Genomic DNA, 23,046 nt, shown 5'->3' on the forward strand with positions numbered 1-23,046 from the left:
TCTTTAGATTGATAGAAACACTCTTATAATTACCATTCATCAAAATACAAAGACATAGAAAGACCAATCCCTAAAAAATACTGGATGTTTGAGGGGAGTGTTTTTCCTCAATGACAGAGAGACGGGAAATGATGAGAAATCAATAAACTGAAATCTATTTGCCAAGAAAGCCCCATTTAGATTTTATCACTTTGGTTCAATATCAAAGGTTAATCTAATTCTCTACCCTCTTGCCAATAAAACACAAGTGAGAATTATTATATTGGCAAACTTTCAAGGAGATGCAGAACACATTCTATTTGTCATCATCTTATTTAGCTTGGCTTGGTAATGAGATGGCACAAATCGTAACAGCATTTGAGACACAGCCAAAAGAAAGCTTCAGTTTATGTTAAAATCCATTTTTGGGTAGTGTGCTAATGACTCGAAGGCACATTTTGCTTCGAGGAGAGACAAACAACCTGTAAGCAAAACGCTTGCTGTATGCAAGGCAGAGCTGTGGTGAATGCGATTCTTCGTCATTAAATTTAACATGTGGGGATCTGCTCAGATATGATGTTAAAAAGGGTGAATAATGTCAAACTAAATCAGCAGGCATGGCCCCCCGAGTGTGTCAGCCTAACAGCCTCTCACAAAACCCTATTTGTTCCATCGATGACTCGAGCTTGCCCACTCGTCTTGTTGTGCTGCACTTGTAACGCTCACCAATTCCATCTGTCTCCAGCTTCAGATAATGAGTGGGGGTTCTGTCATGTTTACACAATGAAACAAGAGGAGAGGGAGCAGAAGAGGAGGAGGAGGAGCAGCGAGTTGTGATGACACCAAGTCAGACTGATCAGCTTTGTGTGTCGTCAGGTGCAGGCAGTTGTTGTTTTAATTGATCTTAACATGTTTGGCGCATGGTGGTGGGTGGGGTCTATATCATTAATTCATCTACCACAAATAAGTGAACTGTAAAAATAAACCAGTGAAACAATACAGTGCTATGATGAACACGTGCACGTGCTAGTGTTCCCATTTAACAATGAATACAGAAAATGCTGATTCTGTTTGGCCCAGAAAATGTACTGCATTCGAAAAATAATAAGCGTTTTGGTACTGGTAAGGTTCAGTTTTTGGTTGTTAGTATTTCTGTCAGGTAGGCTAAAGAGTTTTAGCACAATGAAACTTGAGCTACAGTGAATAATTTAGAAAGTGTGAGTGTACTTGCAGATACACATTATTGCCAAAAGTATTTACCCATCCATCCAAATCACTGAATTTAGGAGTTCCAGTCACTTCCATGGCCACAGGTGTGTAAAATCAAGCACATAGGCGGGCAGATGTTTTCTGGATTGGTCGATTGGTCGCTATCAGGAGCGAATTCCAGTGTTGTACTGTGATAGGATGCCACTTGTTCAACAACTCCAGTCATGAAATTTCCTCGCTACTCATTAGCGGTATTATAACAAAGGGTTGGATCCAGTAGCCTAGAGCATGCTGGCGCTGGACTCTAGAGCAGTGGAGTGACGAATCACGCTTCTCCATCTAGAAGAGCAGTCCCCAACCTTTTTTGCACCAAGGACCGGTTTATGTCCGACAATGTTTTCACAGACCGGACTTTAAGGTGTCGCCGATAAATACAACAAAAATTTTAAAAAGATTTATTCATAACACACGGGAAAACACCCAGGGAAGCAGAGTTTACGATAAAAAAATAATGATAAAAATCCTGAAAACCATATATTTCACAACCGAACTTCAACTCTCGCAGCCCGGTACCAAACGACTCACGGACCGGTACCAATCCATGGCCCAGGGGTTGGGGACTGCTGAGAAATTTGATAGATGACTCTGGGTTTGGGAACAGTTTGGGGAAGGCCCCATCCTGTTAAAACATTGATTGCGCACTAGGGCTGCCACGATTAGTCGACTAGTCACAATTACGTCAACTATCAAAATAGTCGACGACTGATTTAATAGTCGACGCCTCGTTTGAAGCTTTGTAAGATCCCAAAAGACGCAGGAATAAGTAGTAGGATTTAAGAGTGTAATAACAAACTGAAACAGAAGATGGCAACACTGCATGTACAAGGATGCCAGCTGCCGTTAAACCCCGAAGAAGAAGAAGCTGTGTCCCAGAATTCATAGCGCAGCCGAGCTCTGTTTCCAACAATGGCGACTCTTTCTGGGTCACAAAATAAACATTTAACATATTTTCAGGCGAGAATGTAGCTGTGTAAACCTCAAATATCTGCTCAGTTTATCAAGACACCACATATTTTCAAAAGCGCTCCGACGTTTTCAGAGACGTCTGTTACCCACTAGCACGATAGCTAGCCGGGGTTTAATGCTCATTAGAGCCTGTGAGAACACCGGACTCCGGGCAAACCATTTTCAAACCCACCACCGTCTTTCACTACTCAAGTTAGTCACTTAAATAACTTAAAGATGTTATTGTTTGGCTTTTTTCAGTATTTTATTTGTTCCTAAGTAAATCGGTTTGGCTGAGATTAAAGTTATAGTTTTTACACAGCTGAATAAACGTCAAGCAGACAACTGATTATTAGAAGTGTGAGATGCTCGGGAATATACTCCTGTGTCCTGTTATATTTTAGATAGCAAGGAGCAGACGGCTGAGTTTATTAAGCTTCACTGAAACAAAAATGCAAATTTCATTAAAATGTAATAAACTATCATCTTGTCTTTATTTTTAGTTAGCACATACCTTAAACACTTAAAGCTGTAAGCTAATGACAGTTATAAAAGAGCAGATGCATGCAGGTGCAATAAGCTGTACGTTTTATGTCCAATAGATGCATGATCTGATTAGTCGACTAATCGCAAAAATAATCTGTGACTAGTCGACTATCAAAATAATTGTTTGTGGCAGCCCTATTGCGCACCAGTGCACAAAGGTCCAGAAAGACAGGGATGAGCGAGTTTGGTGTGGAACAGTCCTGGTCTTAACTTGATATAAGATCTTTGGGATGAATTTGAGCAGACACTGTGAGCCAGGCGTTCTCATCCAACACCAGTGTCTGATGTCATAAACGTGCTTCTGGAAGAATCATCAAAAGTTTCCCCAAATCACACTCCTAAGCCTTGTGGAAAGCCTTCCCAGAGCAGTTGGAGCCTTTTATAGATGCAAATAGTAGGCTGACATCATGTTAAACACTATGGATTAAGAATGGGTTGTGTGAATACTTTTGGAAATAAAGTGTAGCTTAAAGAAAAAAAGATTACACCAGCTCTTTTACAAGTTTCTTTATGTTAGCACTAAAAGTTTGGGTCACACGAGGTCTGTGATAATATTTTTTCAGTTTTGAGCTCTAATATAATGCGCTTTATAAAGCGTCGACTAGCTACTTGTGATCGTGTCTTTCCTATGTTAGGTGTAGATTTTCCTGCACAGTATGATCACCCTGTTTTGACCCTCTACTGTGAACAGCATGCTGCTAGGTTTTTTCCAGAGCTTTTAATGTATTATTCACTTCTAGTTTATCTGTGATTCAAGTGTTGAGGGTGATTATTTCTGGGGCTAAGCAGGAAGTTGTGTAAAGTACAAGAAGAAGGGCAGGAGTTAAGTCGACTTTGAGACACTTTTTTCCCAGCCTCTCAAACAACAATCAGGTGCCTCTACAAAAGGGCTGTAAGGTCTCTTTAATAACAACCAGCCTGCTCAGGTGCCCACAACATTTTTTTCTTTGAGGCATCAGCAACCGGTGTCATGCGAACCAGCACTAATAATCAGTTGATGAATTGTTCAGTTGTAGCTCATGTTCCAAAGACAAAAGATCCTGGCACCAGTGCTTTTCTCTATGATTAAAGCAGACTTTACTATTCATTTCAAACAGCCACGTTGTGACAGTGTTGCACTGGAGATTTATGCACTGCACTTCTCTTTGTTAGTAATTAAAGATGAAAATATCTGATCCCTCAAGCAGCATTTCTTTACTAGTTCATGAAATATTAATATTAATGGGCGCCACGTGTAAGAACTCACTTCTTGTTTAATTATGCTTAATACAGTAGCCGTAAATATCAAAGTGATAGTAATGTAAATGCATATGATGAAATGTCTTCCTCACCATTATCCGGGATACAGAACTGTAGCCATGAGGCTGTGCAAACTGTGTAGATTTGAGCCAGTGAACCCAAACACAACAAGGAGAAAACTTGTCCCTTTCCTCATTACTGACCGCCAGGCAATGTAAAGATACTGTATTTCGAGTGACAGCGTGCCACTTCTTTGTACTGCCATTGTCAACGTCTCAGAGTTGAAGAAGATGACAGGAGAACACTGATTGTCATTTGAGCTTAATGACCACATACTCTGCAGGACCTGCTGCACCATGACAAGATAATTAGCCAGTAAGCCAGTAAGAGCAAATTATAATGACACAGCGCTAGTGCTGTGCTAATGTGCTAGTGATGCACAAGGGTGTTTTCTCTCTCCCTTTCTTTCTCCATCTCTTGTACCTTAACAATGGTGTGTTCAGGACCAATTAAAAAAATAGAGGGCTCTCGGCACACTAAGCCCATCTCTGTAACTCTGTAAAGGCCAGAGCTCGCCTATTGTCTAAGGTATTCAGAGGAACAGATTTATTATTATTCCAATGTAGGCCACCTTCACCTTCCATTACAATGATGGCTGTACGTGGAGAACATGGAGACTGGTGTGAAAAATGAATGAGAAGGAGATGAAGTGTTCCTGCTGCAGATGCCACATACATTCATGTTGCTGTTCCTTGGAAATGAAGGACACACTGCTGAAATTGAAATGTGTGACTTTCATTATTCTGGAATATTTTGAACATTTATTAACAAGGACACTGACTGAATAGAGGCTGCTGCATTTAAAAACATACATCACACAATGCACCTCATACATATTCTAACATTGATTATGAGACAATTTGTTGGTAGAGGCCATTAATTAGAAGGTGTCACGAAAATCGTTAAGAATCGGTTGGGGCTCGATCGATCTCTTTGACCAGTTTCCATAGATTTCTCTCATTAGTCAGTTGTCTGTTTTGATTAAGGACATTAAGAACTTTTTAATTGGCTCCTTTAAATCACTTAGTCCATGGGTTATTTTCTCTGAGAGTGAAACAAAAAGCGGAAAACAAACCATTATGAGTCTGCAGCTTTGGACATTGGGTAGCTGGTCAGTGAAGTTCTATGCAATCTAATACATGATTTCTACTGGAGTACAGGCTTTTCCAGCGAGTGTAAACTCACAAATGCTCAAGTTCAGCTGGACATTAAGTAATCCCAAATAACAGACTTAGTGGTTTAATGGTATTATGAGCCATACAGAGAGAACCATGGACATACTCCAGGGAAGGCTTCCATTAGTTTAATCCTTTGCCCTGACAGCTCCCTCAGCTGGCAGAGCAGTTAGGAGTTGGCCACAGCTCATGTCCATCCATATGGGAAGAAAAGTCCCTGCTAGGAGAAGGGCCTAATAATAAATAAAGAAAATGTTTGAATAGTTTAATTTAATAGTAATGTATGCATAGACTAGACTACAGAATTATTACAGAGTATTTGCTCTTATGGAAAGCCGCAAAAGATGAATTTCCTTAATTTTTGTGGGAAACACAAACTATCCAAGACACAGAACAACGCAAAGTGTAGACAGACCCTAAGACAGCTGCTGGAATGGCTGTTTTCCTTTAAGAAGTGATTTATTTTCTTTTTTATGCCGTCCGATATAAATTAGTTCTCACAAATACGCTACTGTCTAATTCTAATCATCAAAGTCTATAGGTTGATGGTATTGAGATTAATTACGAGTTGAGTAATGGTTTGAGCAGGCGATATAATTTGCAATAATGAGTAGTGCTCATTATTTCTCTTCCATTCAGGTCCTGAACCCTGTGAAAATCATTATGTGGGGGAAATCAGAATGAAGGGGCGCTCTTTAAACCCAAACCCTCCAGGTCTCATTTGCTAATAAAATTCACAGAGGTCACCACCGCAGAAAAGAACGGCGGCCGCTTTGGAAATGTCAATGAAGACAGGGCTATTCTCACTGTCTGCTACCAATCAAAAATGCTCTCGCTGTGAGGGTTAGGCTGTTAATGTGAACAGCCGTGGCCTCCACTCAATTTTCCAGAACTTTCCCTGTGTCCTTTGAAACATGAAAGGAGCCTGATAAAATAACACAGAATAAGTTTGGGCTCTCCATATGAAGGACCTGGCAGGTCTCTTTGACGGAGTCAAACCGATTCACCCAGAATCATCCATCATGCGGAACACGTTTCAGCCCCGTCACTTTAGTCAGGTGGAACAACTGACCCTTATTATGTTCCCTGGCAGCATCTTTTGTTGCTGCATGCCAATCAAAAAGAATTCTTAATGGCTTAATATATCGTCTTAAAATGCAGTACGCTCGATTGCCAATCCATTCCAGGAAATGGGTCATTTAATGGGCCCATTTGCCTGTTACAAACCCATTCCACAGCATAAACTTTACACAAGACTCGCCTATAATTAGCCTTAATTGTTCACGTTATGATCACTTAAGATACAGAAAAGATACTATATGTAAATATGTCCTCCATCATGATGTCTTAACCTTGTTCATCCAAATCGGTAATTTGCTGAGACCACAGGACACTTCTTAACCCCACAAACATGCTAAATTGAAAATGCTAGTCTCTCATGCCTGGGAATTAATTCACAAATTGATCAGACTTTCTGCTCTGTTCCCTAATCATAATGGCACTTCTCCTTAAGCTTAACCTAACCTTGCCATTGGTGGTGTGCAAGGTGTGATTTTCACACATAGTTGTGAAAGGCTCAAAAGCAACTGGCTTATGTTCACAATATGATGCCCCTCCCTTCACAACAGCAAATCCCATCTTTTGCTGATGTGATTTAAATTCTGATTAAATTTCTGATGCCCTTCAGTCAGCGGGTGTTCTCACTGCTCATAATTTAAGTGCTTAGCCTTTTTTTCCCCCTCTTTCATTTGGACAGCACATTCGGCACAACAACCAACACTTGTTTTCCAGGTAAGACGGAGGGTCGTTCATTACCTCCTTATTGCAATGTGATCAGGAAGGGGAAGACTTTGCCATTTAAAAAGATCTACCTTTATCTATATGCAATAGGCAAACTCTTCCGTGTTTAAGAGTAAGCTGTATTGCCTGAAAGCAAATTGTCACCCTGTGAAGCACCTCGTTCTGCCAATCCTTCGCCATTGTCCAGGTGTCATTATCAACCAAGGATGTGCTATCAAAACAAAGACCCTGTGCAACAGTGAGACAAAAAAAACATTAAATTTTTCTCCGCAACATATTTTGAGCAGACGTTAAGAATAACACAATAAGTCATTTAGCTGGAGCTCCATGTGCAATTGTTCCTAGTAGAATACAAAAACCCTAATTAATCTCAGTTAGAGGCCCTTCTTTCTCTTCCTCTTGCTATTATTCCCCAGAATGAGTCTCAGGGGAGAAACAGAGCAGCAGCCTACTACTGGCAACATCCAGGACACCAGCGGAGAAGACAGTCTCTAACTAGCTAAGATTTACAAACCCCGCCCCCCAAAAAAACAGCTTAATAGAATCTGGACATCCTACCAGAAACTTCCACAGCCTTAGTCATTCCTCCAAGAGAAAAAAATAATAATCACAAGTGTCTTTTAATCAAGTGAAACTATTGTCTTTAAAGATTCTGTTCAAGCCAATTCAAGCCCAAATATGACAGAAGTGTATCCAATCGCATTCTCCAAAGCTGAATGAGAACTCTGTGAGATTATTTTATTTATGTATTTATTTTTAATTGCTCAGGACAGATGAGGCTTATTGTAATAGCAGGGCAGACTGTGACAGTTGTGACGGGGGTTCAGCCACTGGCCTTGGGAGAGGAACACACTAAGGATTGCCCATGCATGCAGACATACAGAGCCTCAAAACTGGGCTGAACCATACTAAAAGGAGCCAAGGCATGCAATCAGAGCTGCATGGTGGGATAAACAAGGCGTCTCTCCATCCAGACATAGCAATTAGGTAAGGCACAGACCATCATAAACAACCAAGAGTTTAAAGCAATGCTTGTCTCTTCTTCAGTAACCACAGAGTTTTCTTGTTGCATTTCATTTCACTTTTCAGTTGTGGTACTTATTTACATGCAGGCATGGAAATGGGCCAGTTTGGTCTTTGATTGCAGTAAGAGGAAGGAGAGTCCACAGCAGGCTGACATCAAACTCTGCTGAGTGCTTCTCTTGAGTAAAGCCTAAACACTAAACCACAGTGCCTCAGCACCTTCATCCACAATGTCTCCTATTGATTCTTTACTGCAAATTTTTGCAGGCACATAATCGAAGAGTGTGCAGCTTTTATTCTGAGTGTTATTAACCTCTGTTAAAAAACAAAAAAACAACTCATTTCAATATCAAGCTGTTTTAGTGACATTCACAGTTACAACTACAAATGTGGTAGTTCATACAGGACAACAAAACCATATAATGCTAAAGGGAATCTGTTTTATGCTTCAGGCACAAAACGTAGCTTGAATTTTTGGATTAACAATCTGTGCACAGCAGCTATGACAAAACATTTTTTGTGCTGTCAGCGTTAATCTCGTTAAAATGACATTAACGTCATAACCACATTAACACAGCAAATCTCCGTCAACACGTTAGCGCGGTTAGCTTGCTAACGCTTTAGCGCCGTGCAGCCCGACACGCGGGGCGATCCGTGCTTACTCGCTAACAGAGATTTGCCGCGTTAATGCGGTTATGGCGTTAACGTCATTTTAATGAGATTAACGCTGACAGCACTAATATATTTTCCTTTTGTTTCCATTTCTTTCCCTCTTACATTACCACTGGATATCACTAATATTTTAACTTTTGAAGATACTGGCTGATGAACAAGTCCAATGTTTGACCCCCCCAAAAAACAAAACTGCAGTACACTATAAAATAAAAAATGACAACCTGATAATCCAGTGAATGAAAAATTTAATATTAATTTCAAGTCTAATGTGGGCAATGAAACAATAACATTAAAAATGACAGAGGACAGTGTCACTGGAGTTTAAACCTCAAAAGAAATCAATTTTCTTGGAAAACTAAAGTAAACCAGAAGCAGTTAAGCATCATTTAAATCATGCATCGGTAGTGACAACACCTCTGATTGGACCGTTTGTGGTTACCAACAAATTTTAAAGAGGTACCGAGGTAGTAATGCCTTCAGTTCTCTGCTACTTCAATTCCATTTCCATCCTGGCACACCAGGTAGGATAACAATCTTCTCTCTGAGCATGATATGGTCGTTTTGTGAAGATTCATAAGTGCAAGTTGAGAGTAAGGCAGCAATCAGAGGTGAGATAGCTTTTCCACCAGTGTGGCTTTCACCTAAATGCATTTTTACCCATCAACCCCCACTCTAGTAGCCGTAAAACAATTTCATCTGTCAAGCACACTACATTTCCCATCCCTTTCAATGTGGTCAAAGAGGAGAGATTACAATTTTGCGCAGCAGGTTGAGTGCTCATACTGCAAAATGGAGAAAGAGCTGCAACCTGTTAATTAGGCCCAGTTCAAGACGCATAGATAGAAAACAAGCCTGTCTGAAGTGTACTCAGACTAGGAGGCACAATCAGGGACACCGCTTAACCAGACATGGGATTTTAATCAGGTATGTTAAATTTAGATCATGTGCGAGGTGTTAATTTGTAGGTCAAGGCTTTCACTGTAACCTTTGCCCAGCCTCCACGTGTCACGACATTAATCAATTGCGATGGAAAAAAGGAGAGACTTCCCTTCTTTGGAAAGTAATTTCTCTGGGGCAGTTCAGCACAGAGCATCCTGATATACACACAAACAGGTCTGGGCATTGGCTGCTTAAAATTAGTGAAGACCTGCTAATTAATTCCCCTTCTGTCACTGGGGGGCCCAGTGCAATCTATCTGTGATGCAGCCTTTGTGAGATCAGGTGTCAGATAGGAGGAGGAAAACAATATCCATTAGTTTGCAATGCTACCTTTATTAGAAGATGAAAAAAGAAAGAAAGAAAGAAAGAAAGCATCGTTCCATTAGTCTAACTCTTTAGGTGCCTTCTGCTCAGTGGCTGTGATATGTCTGCATTTCAAATCAAATGAAAAGCGATCAATGGAACATTAAAGAGACAAATTGCGTGCGACAGACACAAAACGCAGGGAAAGCATTTTAATGAACTTCAATACGTTGCCGACAGATAGACTTCTTCAATTAACATGGATCAGAGTGCGCTGATATCAAATGTTGCTTTTGTTTTAGTTCATGTGCCTGTCCCAAAGATTCTGTGTATCAGATACTGTTGTGGAAACAAGACGCATCAACATCCCACATCAATAAAACTTAAGGGCATGGTGTGGGAATACGAGTGAGGAATGCTGAAATATTGTTTTCTCTTCAAATGCTTCCAAAATTAAAGAGTAGTACCTGCTCACATACACCAACCAACCAGCCACTACATTAAAACCGCTAACAGGCGATGTGATTGTTTTGTTATAATGCAGGGCTTTGTTTGGAAACCTTGGATTCTGGCATTCATGAGTTTGTCGCTTTGAGACGAAATCGTCCATCGAAACACTGTTGCAGACGAGCACCCCTCATAAGACAGTGGGCGCTCTCCACCCCAACACCACATTGCGCAAAATTGCCACGGGTACTTGGCAAAAGGACTGAACAGGCCATACAAAAGTTGAGGGATGCTTTGACACGACGTGTAGCTACATTTACAAGTTATACTTTAGGTTACATAGGTTATACCTTAAGGTTTCCGTAGGATTTGCAGTTCTGATGTACCTTTTTAATAAACAAGTATAAATCCTGTGTAAGTCCCCCAAACTCCCCATGGAGACTCTGCCCCACTGCCCAGGTCATGAAGACTTCTACTGAAATAAAACTGGGTCAAATGGGCAACCTATCACAACAAAGTATTCTCAGTATGATGACAGGATAATTTCTTTCCTTCACTGAGTTAGGAGCCAGGTCCTTACCTGAGGGCATCCATGGATCTGATGGAGACTTCTCTCTGGTATTGACCTGCTCCCAGTCGAGATCATCATCTCGGCCTTGGCTGTATCCACATGCTGCCAGTGGCTTCTCAAAAGTACAATCGCCTGTGACAAAAGGAAGAAATTTATATGGTTATTCAAGTTTTCCATTAACTTCCTGCTCAAATAAATGAATGTATAAATTAAAGTCGCCTATTTTTTGTCAGTGGTATTCATAATGTAATATGCCAGACAATGAGATGCATTTAAGTGAGACAGAGTGAAGGATTGCTGTTGTAGGCGAGGCACAACATACATTACCATCATTAGCAACACGGCAGTCCAATTTCACAATGACAAGTATGAAGTGTCCAAACTCCATCATCGTTAGGCATTATGTTTCCAAACTACACCACCATCAGGGATAAATTGATTTATTTTCCTTGCCGACCGCAGAACTTTGCTGTTCATGCGCTCTTACTCCACAAAGCCACTCTAATCCTTTTTACAAGCTGCTTGCAAAATGACAGCAAGCAACCATTAGGGCCAGGCTTCACCCGGGCTTGGCGTGTGATCGATGAATACAAATACCCCTTTATTCCTCGCACCTTAAAGGCCACACAAAGAAGTGAGAGTTGAGCTGCCTCCCTCCAAAAGTGCTTTTCAACCCACTCATGAATCTACAAAAAAAAGCCTAAACAATATTTGGCTGGAAAGAGTCAAAAACGGGAACTGGAAAGACTATTTTAAAACCACGTTTCGTCATTTTCAGAGACAGCAAAGAAATTACACAGCGCCGCTTCAGATGATTACATTAGGTCTCTGTTGATAACAGATGTACAGCAATTTATATACCGTTCCTCGCCAGAAATGAATCCAAATGGCAAATCTGAGAATGTTTGCTGGCACACTGTTAATAAGTTTCTAAACACGGATTACATACAAATTTTATTGCCTCTGGGAATGTCCTTTGAGCCAGAATCTATGCTAGGCCAAAACCAATATCTCATCTCTTACAAGCTCCCTCTGACATTCTGCTGCATAAAGGCTACGAGCTGGGGCTTTTGTTTTCCCATTTATTTCTCTGGTGACATTTACAGTACATGTGCAAATGAGTGGCCAAATGAGGAGAACACAGGATAATTAATACCTTCCTCCACAGGGCAACAGCTGATGATATATTTGTTGCTTTGTCTGTTTTTATGAGGGGGCGGACATAGAAAAGGAAGAGACTGCCAAAGTATCACAGGTAATAAAAAAAAATAAAAATTGTTGAGGCATTTTGAGAGCTTGCCCAGAAATTCATTCCCTTGTTAATGAGAGACACAGGCCTTATTTAAGGTACCGGTTCACTAGGATGTACCTCTGTGGTGAGACTGGAGAAAGAAATCTAGCAGACCTAATCATCTGCTTTACAAGAGCTGAACCAGGAAACCTCAAGCCAACTGTGTTGTTGGACCTGCTGCAAGCATGATTTGCAAATACCTGACACAAATGGGCTAGTGTTGAGAAACATTGTGTTTGCCTGGTTAAATTATAAGATACAAGCTTTTTAAACCCAATTTTTACAGTTTTAATTAGATTTCACGTATGAATCTATACCTAAGGTTTTATGTCAACGTGACCACTGAACAAGAGTTACAGATATAACTACGGTTCTATGAATTGTGGATGTTACAAAGATAGCAAGACTTGCTTACAAGGACTTTGTAAAATGCTAATGTCTCTCCAAAGTTTGAGAGCAGCTAAGAGGTAACAGTCAAGACAGTCAGATATGATAAAGAAAATTAACTAAATACTGTTCATGAGTTAAAACATCAAACCAGAATTAAGCTAAGGTTATTTGAATTTTACAGGAAGGCAACAAGTCCACGAGATATTACTATTTTGGTCTGTTTAAACTAGATATGTAGCCAAGTGGGCGGCTGTTTGCTAAGAATGAAGTGAATGATATGACCATAGTTTACTCTGACAAGTTTGTTGTTGAATGTGCAGTCACAGACCAATTTAGCTTTAAAAACAATATTCCGATACAAATGAATTTCATCTTAAACTTTAGAATTTGCTCTTCAAACATTAGTCATGCATTCAATAAGCAAACAGCAGGTACGTCTCTCAAAAGATGGAACACAATGACAAAATAGAAGACTGCTCACACAGGGATGTTTGGGAAGCAGAGCCACTAATGTTACTCACAAAACCTTTGCTTGCCCTGATGACAGGACGGACCAAAAGTAAGTATGGTTGAACATGTTGACATTCGTTGTCATCGCATGATTCATACAATTTACTGTTACCGTGCATGATTGGATTAGCTTCGTTCTGCTGCGATTGCTTATTTTGCTGTCATAATGTTCTGAAATAATAAGAATAAAAATAAAAAAACAACTTAATTTGTGATTTTACACTCCTGTACTTTTGTACAATGTGCAAAGCCTGTAAAACCTGTACTTATAATTGTTCTGACCTGTAACCCTTTGCCAACACATTATGTGATTAGTGGCTTTTGAATATTGATCCCAAGTCTTGCCTCAAAAAGAAAACTGATAAACCATAAGTATTTAAATTTCATCCACAAAGAAAACGTTACTGCTCATGAATGATAATTTAGACCTGAGAGGGTTTTACTGTGAAGCATCAGTAACAGGTGGCTGAAAACTTCAATGACTAGCTGAGAATCTTGGTGAGCAATACTAAAAATCATTAGCGGTACGTTCTTAAGCAAAGCTATTAACATGCATCGGCTCACTTAAAGCTGTTCAGTAACTGATAAAAAGCTGTGGTCGTCCACGACCAGCGACACTGCAAAACTCTAGGCGTACGAAGGCGGTGCTGGAAAAGAGCATGTACTCCATTGCTCACTCAACTTGCACTCTAAATAAATAAAAATGCCCGCGTTGCCAAGATGTAACTTGGAGAACATAACATGATTAACATGATTCTTTGGCTTCAGCGTCACAGGGACTGGCTCCGTTCCATCAATATTTTGACTCGATAGTTCCAAGATCCTTCACTTTGTGCCACCCACCTTCTTCTCACAGCATGATGGAGCTCAAACAAATCAAAGAGGTGGCTTTTATTGGTGTTTGATATTCAAATCGATGGCGCTGACGAGGAGAAAAATATATTCAGAGTCAGTGGGAGAGGAGCGAGGATTTCGAACACTGAAGAAGAAAAAGGCCATTTAAAAGAAGATAAAGTAGAAACCTATTTCTAATTTAATTCTAATGGGTTTATTTTATTTTATTTTTTTGTAAATGCCACTGTGTTTAATAATAAATCAGCAGAACTGGGAGGGGGCTGTCTGAAACTTCATCTTCTTCAAAAGACATCATTAACAGCTCCATTAATGATTCTCATGTTGCCCATTTAATTTGAATAACAAAGCCATTAAAAACCCTAAACATCCAGTGCCATACATTTGCAGGTGGATGAAATAAGCCATGAGCATAAATACAACTTCTATCTATAACACCACTTCACACAAGGATGGTAATCTGTCATTTTTAGCAGCATGTAACATAAAAAGTTTATACAATAACAATTGAAATGACTATAGTTTAAGTATAAATGACAAATATAATGGTAATTAATAATGTAAATGGGTGATACAGTCTCTCTGGAGCCATGTTTCCTGATTAACGGTATCTGGATTTGATATTTGAAAAGAGCGAGTGGAAATAACCTACACTGCTTTTTCATTGACAATTTCAAGGTGTCATTAGGACAGGGTAACAGGGTGTGGAACAAGCAATGAATCAATGTTAATTGTTTTAATTGCTGCACAAGCCAATTGGTATCATATTCAGTATTGGGAAGTCTCCTATAATGCCTACAAGTTGTTATTGATATGCTGTGAGACTGTTCTTTGCTGATGTAAACATTAAAGCGTCTTGTCTTTACACGGCTTCCTTGAATATGTGGCTTGACCACTGTTGATGCCATAAATAAATAATAAAAAAAATAAAAATCCCAGAGCACATGTTGAATGTCATCAATACAAGCAAGTGCTTCTGAGTCAACATATTGTAACACATTCATGCAGATGAATGCATCAGTCAATGGCATCATAATAGTTCTTCTCTCTGTAGGAGGTTTATATCGCTGCCAGTGTGTGGCACAACCCCCATATAATCAGCCTCGACAGCTGCTGAAACAGATATCCCAACGAGAGGCTGCCAACTCTCTGAAGGAGATTTAACTTTCAATAAAAGCGTCTATGAGGTGTGCGTAGTCTGGGAGTACAGATGAATGTGCTCCACCCTGTCAACATTCCCCTTTCAAGAGAAGCAGGCAGCTTGAAGCTAAAAAAGGTGGCCCTAGATATGTCATGAAACAATTTATTCCTGAGTGAGAACACACAATAGTCTTTATATTCTCACGCAGAGTGCATTTCAAAGAAATCTATCCATCTTTTCCTGGACTGAGCCAGAGGCCAGAATCAATACCTCAACCCCTCAATGCTAGCGCCAATTTCTCCTAAAGATTTTCAAGTCAGACTTAAAAGGCCTTTTGTTAGTGCACCTGTAACAAAAGTAAACTTTCAGCATTAAAAGCTCTGTGTGTGTATGGAAGTTTAGTACTGTACTGAAGCACTATGCGCACATTCCTGTGATTGCAGGCGAAGGAGTGTGGGAGGGTCTGCGAGGGTGATAATGCAACACTGAGAAAGTACATCTGTGGTAAAGCATTAAATACTTACAAAAATATATATTTTTTGAATACAGCTTCACAGTGAGGTTGTACACGGCGTTCTTCTGTTATGCTACATGTGTTTGTGTGCAAGATTAAAACTCTTTTTAGTCTGTTTATTCTGATTGGACTGTCTTTATTACTTGGCATCAAATTCTGGGAGGCTAATATGATTGTGACAGATGATCCCAGTCTCAGACTTTGTAAATATTCTTAATAATCTATTACCTTCAACAATTATTATGCATCTAAGCTTTATTTAATTGTATAAAAACTAAAAGTGACAAGTGGTGATTTTCTAGGCTTCTGAGTGTCAGATTATTGCTTGGTAAGCCAAGAGTGTCCTTGTCCTAAGGCGACTGATAGAACTCTATGTAAGAAAACTGAGAATTGCTCCTTTGAAGTTAGTTTTGTGGATTTTATTTCTGTTTGTTAAGTTTTTAGCAGGACTGTATATTAACAAATTTCTACTCTGCAATCTTGACTTGTATATACCATGTTGCAAAGCAAGCACATTGCCAATTTTGCCATTATGATCTAATTCATCAAACAATATCCTCCCAGAGAGGATAGCGACCCCTTTTCCAGCAACACCACCGGTCCGGTCCAGTCCCAGTGGCAGATATCATTGCCGCAAGACCTTCTTAGCCCCTCTGCCAATTCTGCAATTACCAGCTTTCCAACCTGTTCTGTCATGCCAGGAAATCACAGGTCTGCCCTTCGCCCCAATCTGCCTGAATGTCTGCACTTGTTTTAACAAACATCTTGTCTGCTGGCATCCCCGCAGACTGAAACCAGAAGGCAATCTTGGGTAATTTAAAACCAATGTCGACTATCTTCCTCCACCGCGGCCAGTTTAGAGCTTCTGAATCCTGCTGCTAAACCCCTTAGAGACTGATAGGCCTTTTCACTCTGGCCCTATTTCACTTATCTATTGGCAGCTCCTGCCAAGTTCTATCTCTGCACTGAATTGCATGTATATATACACTATCTGTTTGGGGACTTTGAACTGTGGGAAGGGATTTAGACAATCAATCTCAATATCATTATCAATCACGTCTCGCTGTTCACCACATTGATTTGGGGGGGAAATAAAGAAGTTGGAGTGTAGATTTTCCACTGATAATCTGCCCAAAGAAGCCAATGTGCTTGTCAGCGATGTTTTGCAAAACAAAACCGACAACCCACATCTACTGCAAACGAACAAAACTTTCTGTTTTTCGTTGTCCTGATTAAGACAAGCTATGAACATTTTACTTTGAAAATACCATTCAGAAATTCATTATTTAAAAATAAATCTTTGGCACTATGTTTAGTTCAAAAGGCTCTCGTTATAAAAACTTCTTTGGCTTCTCTGCATATTTTTTTCCTCCTTGTCAACCAAATATCAACTTGATGAATGTGCTTTACATCAGGGGTACAACATAGTTCCTGATCAAATCCACCCTTGTGCGCAGATAGATGTACATTGAAGATGACAGGCAGCCTTCTCCTCAGATATGCTAAATTTTGACAGATGATTTTCAAGCTGCATGCCAGCACAGGGCTTGACGTTCCCTTCCACTGCGCCTGTCAAGAACTTCCAGTAAATGACTTCAAATCCATCTCCATTCTGCAAAACCTGCCAGGCACCAATTAAGATGAATATGGATTCTAACTCAGAGACATGGCAGATCCTTATTGTCATTTTCCCCTAAGTAATAAAAATGAGGACTTCAGGTCTGTCTGCATGGAAGTACCCTGTGGTGATAACGCCAAACATTATGCCTTTTTTTCTTCCCTAAATTGAAATCTGAATCACAGATACCAGAAGTTTTCAGGGAGGCTAAGGTTAACTTGAGAAGTTAAGAGATAGCAGAAAAGCCCACAAATATTTAGTATCAGATTCAATCAATTCTGGAAGAAGACAAGTACCTGCTGCGCATGGTATTTATTTTACACCGAGTGTGGCTTCATTCCAACTCCGACAACAAGTTAACAATGGCTTCTCTTCCAATTGTTCCCAGCATCCTCATTTTTGCTTCCAAAACAGAGAGAACTACAGTCTGTCTCAGTGCCTCAGCCCTCCTCAGAGAGAGTGAGAAATAGGCTTTTTCCTATCCTGCTTAATGCCTGTTGATGCACTGAATGAGAGGGGGAAATAGGCTTGTTTGGCTCCCTATTTTCTGGTGTTCAACATGCTCCCTGAAATGATACGGTGACACAGTATAAAAGGCGCTTTATTAAAATCACTGTTTATATTTGTTGCGCTGGTTCAAACCACAGAGGAGAAGCAGCATCGTGGGTGATGAGAAGCTGTGAAAAATGCTAAGACTTTATTTCTCAGATATTGTGGATTTTTAAAAAAAAAAGGAAACAAAGAAACATGCTGCTCTGTCTGAATGCTTTGCCATTGTCGATGTGTATCCGCTGCCGCAGACTTGTGAAGAAGGTTTAAAGTGGAATTAACCCTCTGCATTGATTCACCACGCGGTTTTGGCTCAGTACTGTAAGACTGGAAATTAAAACTTCCTCCAGCTTGGTTTCACATTTGATCCAGGTGTGATGGACCACTGGTCTGAGCTTCAATCAATGGGGATAGTATAGGAGGTAAATTCTCCTTGGTTTACAGCGAAAAAAGGGCCTTCGGAGGAGAAAAGGAATAAAATCCTAGTATCTGTTCAGTGTTAAAAACCCCTTGGCTCGCTGCAATATCCCACAGTGGATGACCCTTAACACTGAACCCCTTCAATCCTCCCAAAACCTGCTAAGTCAACAAACCTTTGAATTCTGCCTGAATAGTGCAACAAAGAGGATGAAATGCTAATGTCAGTATCAGTAGCTTTCCCCTGTTCTCACAGAGTTTCCCTGAGTCTAATTTGTCAAACATGCAAGTAACAATGCCAGAAATTAGCCCAAAGGGAAATTTCCTCCAGAGGAGAGAATGATTATGTTTGATCATGGAATAAACAAGAACGTTAACATGCTTTGTTAGTTTTCCAGAACTGGAACAAATGCTTGTTTTTATGTGTAGAGGAGGGAATAATTCAAGGTTGAATGTCAAAGAATTAGGAAATCACTAAAGCTAATTAGAAAATGTAGAAGAATAAAAGAAAGGTTGAATCAATCCCTCTTGAGAAGGAGGGGAAATCTAGGCCACGAGGCAACGCTTGTGCATTCAGGCAGACTTATCAGCTTGATGAAATATCATTGCTTTGCTCTTCGTCGTGACATATCGTCAATCACGCCATACGCGGCGTGTTTAATCCCTCGCCGCGCAACCACGTCATGCTCCGAACCCCTGATCAGCATGTACGCAGGCGGCGCACAGGTGGAAAGCTGATGCCTGCCCAGGTGAAAGGTTACGGTGAGGATCTGAGCTCTGCCTTGACAGGTGTGGCTGAGGAGATTTAAATCCCAGAGGGAGCTTTTTCAGAGTGCCATCTTAGGGTTTTCACTCACAGACTTCAAACACATTCAGACCCTTTGTCTCTCTACTGAAGCCCCATAAATCAGGCACCTGAAAGGAAAGACTCACGGTCCAGCTTAATCCTCCTGGGTCAAGGGGGGAGCCAATATCAGGCCAGCTTTCAAAGCATCCACCTTGTTCTTGTTGTGCTTGGCAACAGGAGGGCTTACATTCTAGTTAGTGTGGATCTCAAAACAAGTGGGAGGAAACACGTCTTACTCTGTTTAACTACAGCCTGAGTTCTTACAGACATGACATTTAAAAGAATGCAGATAATTAGACAAATAGAGATCACCAACAGCAGTTACCATGACATTTCTCTCCTATATGAAACACCTAATAATATATGATGCACCTGAATTTATCCTGGGAGCCTGAAGCCATTTCTGTAAATGACAGTACAGCTGGTTTCCACTGTGTGAAAATGCTGCCCATGATCACAATGATATTGGCAGTAAGATTGTTTCAAATAAGGCACCAAGTCAATGATAATCACAGAAGCCGAAAGTTGTAGCCAAATGCAGCGAAGCCTCGTTAAATGTGTTGGATTTCATTCATGCCAGGTCCCATAATTTCATCATGGACTGTTTCACTTTAAATTCAGCTCAGGTTATCTGCCAAAACATTACAAAAATTTGTGTAATTTGCTGTTCATAACTTGTATAAATCATATTTATGTAAGATCGCATGAGGCTGGTAATATACCATGACCAATCCACTTAAAGAAATAGTCATTGAGTAAACAATAACGGTGGAAAGGAGCCTGAGTGTAAGAGGAAAAGATCAATACTACGTACATCTCCTGCATATGAAGCTGCAACAAGAAACCAAATAGCTTAGCTTAACATGAAAACTGGGAATAGAGAGAACAACCTACTATGGACACACTGTATTGATTAGTAACTTTAGAAGTGGCAGGTGCATTTTGTTTCCTTGGACAGAGCCGTTTTATGCCAAGATAACCGTCTACTGGGAGTAGCATCATTTTCCATTATGTTGGTCTTCTCGTCCAAGTATTGACAAAAAAGTAATTTGGCATTTTTTCCTCCCAAAATATGAAAATATGACATTAATGATAAACTCCACTTTGCAAGATTAGTAACCAACCAATGGCACCCAGAAATGTTTTTCTACTTGCCAGATTATCTTTCCAAGCTCCCAGTTTTCTCCATGGCCAACCATCAGCATTTTCTTTGAATTACTCTATTAGCTGTATTCCTAGTATTAAACTTATTATAGGTTATTTTAAGTGTATAAAACCCCAAATAAATAATCACAAAGGTTATAAATAATGGGAAAAGCCTACAGTATATATTGTGCATAGTAGCTTAAAAATAGCTTAAAATGCATCAAAATAAAAAATACCATGCATATTTATTTTTAAACTACTGTTAACAAGATAACAAAGCCTCTATGCAGTGAGCAACAGAATAAAGTATTTTTAGCTGGTTTGTTATCAGTTCAGACAGTCAAGTGGTATGAATAAGTCAAGGAAACAAAGGAATTCCCCCAGTCTCATTAATATTATTAATTTTTAAATCCAATTATTGTATGACTGCTCATGACCTATTTTCTGATTTAAGTGTCCTATCAAAACCTCGCACATCACAGAGCGTAGAGCAGCCTTTAATGTTTTAGATGAATCTCGTGCTCCTGCAGAGTGTTCCTTTGGGAGAGTTTGGTCTTCCAATCTTGACCGCCCTCTGTCTTGTACCATTCAGGAGAATATTACAATTTAGCGACCACCCCATGAATGACTGCGAGCATTAGATGTTTAGAGTACAGAAACGTCTCAGACACAGCACCACTCGTCATGTTGCTTGGCAGCATTTTTCATTAACAGTGAGAAAAATGTTCCTATAAAGTCATTGTGAATGTGCAGGTTGCACAAAGATAATGGTAGCGTAACTTAAATAAAATATAATTTATCAAATTGAATTGAAAATTTAAAAAAGAAAAATAAATAAATTTGGAGAACATAAAGCAGAAACCACAGTTATACTCAGTAATTCTGCTTCAAGCCAAGGCCCACAGAACCATGCTAATCTTTAACCACGTCCACTTACAGCTGCCGTCAAAACCACTACAATTAATTCGATTTTAACAAAAAACCCATATTTAAGAAAAAGGGGTCAAATTAGTCCACATCATAACAGGAATACTGGGCTAAGTACAAATGAGTTAAGATTTCTTTTTTAAAGTGTCAAGTGTCTTAACTGTGTGATGCTTTGATTGCCATAATCACTGAAAGTGCTTCCTGAGGAGCACTTAACAGGCCAGAATTGAGTCTAAAGGGAACATACTGTACATACTATAAAAAAAATAGTTTGATGATGTGTATTTAAGAGCTAAATCACTGAGCCATTTGGAAATAAGCAGACAGACCTGTGAAAGAAAGTCCAAAAAAAAAAAAGGGGGGGGGGGGGGGGGGGAGAGAAAACACTAGTACACATGTGTAGCAAGTTGGGTGAGATATTCATAAAATGTTGAGGTTTTGGGGGGGATTTTTTTTTGTACATTTATTTTTTTGGACCTAAGACAGCAGAATACAGTAGACTGAGGGGTAAAGTTACCAAGCAACAGCAGTATATACACACACTAGCAAAAAACAAAAGACAGAAGTTTCATTTCATTTATACAGCTATTTTAACCAAACAAAAACTATCATACATAAAAAGGACCTTATTTACATTAGCAGACAAACTAGCTTGCGCATGCCCATGATTAATAAGGATCTTGTAATGCACAACATACTCTGAATGACTTGACATTCATTGCAGGAGTTCAGTGTCAGCTTAAAGTCTGACCCATATGCTCTAAAACTTTAAATCTTCCAACACTGCCATGGCAACTGAGGTACAAATCAGTATTAGAGAGCTGCGTTGTTTTTCGCTTTAAATTATACATCCATTAACACTAAAAACCCAGACAGAACAGCAAGTAAGAAATTATAATGCAACATTATTTATTATGTATCAACATTAATTTTAACTTGGGATGCGCTTGTGGTGAAATTCTGGGCCAATAACAGTGTTAACAATAATTCATACATCATCCCAGCACCAATGCCAGTTGTTTAAGAGTGTTTATAAAGTATCTGTTGTTATTTATTCCTCTGTTTTTGTTTTCCCAAACACCAATGAAAAATTCCTTCTGAATAAAAAGCTTGACGTCAGCTTATAATCTATTTTTGAAGGAGCACAATTTAGTTTTATAAAAGCAGACTTGAGATAAATGAACCAAAAAATGATGAGACACTACACGTGTACGATGACTTAACTTGTTAACAAAGCAAATATTGGCTCTATCAATGTTCAGCGTTCCTAATTATTATTTTTTTCCACATTGAATTTTAGTGATAGTTTTGTGAGTAATAGCTTTCATCTAACATGACCACCACTGGCAAGTGGACAGTGACACACATGATGGGCTTATAGGTTAAAAATCACACTACCGAGCTGCTGGACATGTCAAGGCTCATCGTTTTGTTAGACTGTATTAATACTGACTGAAAACAGAGGTTTTAACCACCAGCCACTCAAAAACACTGATTTATTATGGGTAAAAATAATGACAACAATGCTGTAGATGCAGATAGTTACCTGCACTGATCGATTGCGAGCAAAAGCAGAAACACCTTGTTTGCCTTATAAATAAATAATTGATTTTTTTTTTTTTTTTTTTTTTTTTTTTTTTTTTTTTTAAATGCACCAATGGACCTGCCAGGGACCAGAATCCGCATCATCAGCCTAGACCAGTGATTGGCCAGTCAGCCTCATCTACGTCTGATCATGAGCCTTTTCCTTTCTTGCACTAGCTTGGAGACAAGCAAAAATATAAAAGGATTGCTGTCCTGTTATATAGTGAAGCTATGAAGACGTACATACCCGACTTTTGGGGGGGTTTCATGAATCTGTTGCACCTGCTTT

General features: G+C 39.6%; 1 protein-coding gene across 4 annotated transcripts in view; it reads right to left on the reverse strand.

Moving 5' to 3' along the window:
- Positions 1-23,046, reverse strand: part of LOC102799796 (receptor-type tyrosine-protein phosphatase mu) — a 166,061-nt gene that overhangs the window by 117,390 nt on the left and 25,625 nt on the right. For all 4 annotated transcript variants that reach the window (XM_087831285.1, XM_087831287.1, XM_087831286.1 and 1 more), the window contains exon 2: positions 10,981-11,103. In XM_087831285.1, coding sequence (XP_087687411.1) covers positions 10,981-11,103 — 123 coding nt within the window. The remainder of the gene's footprint in view (positions 1-10,980; positions 11,104-23,046) is intronic.

This window comes from Neolamprologus brichardi, chromosome 18 (assembly GCF_056152115.1).
Source record: "Neolamprologus brichardi isolate AB-2024 chromosome 18, ASM5615211v1, whole genome shotgun sequence".
Classification (NCBI taxonomy): Eukaryota; Metazoa; Chordata; class Actinopteri; order Cichliformes; family Cichlidae; genus Neolamprologus; species Neolamprologus brichardi.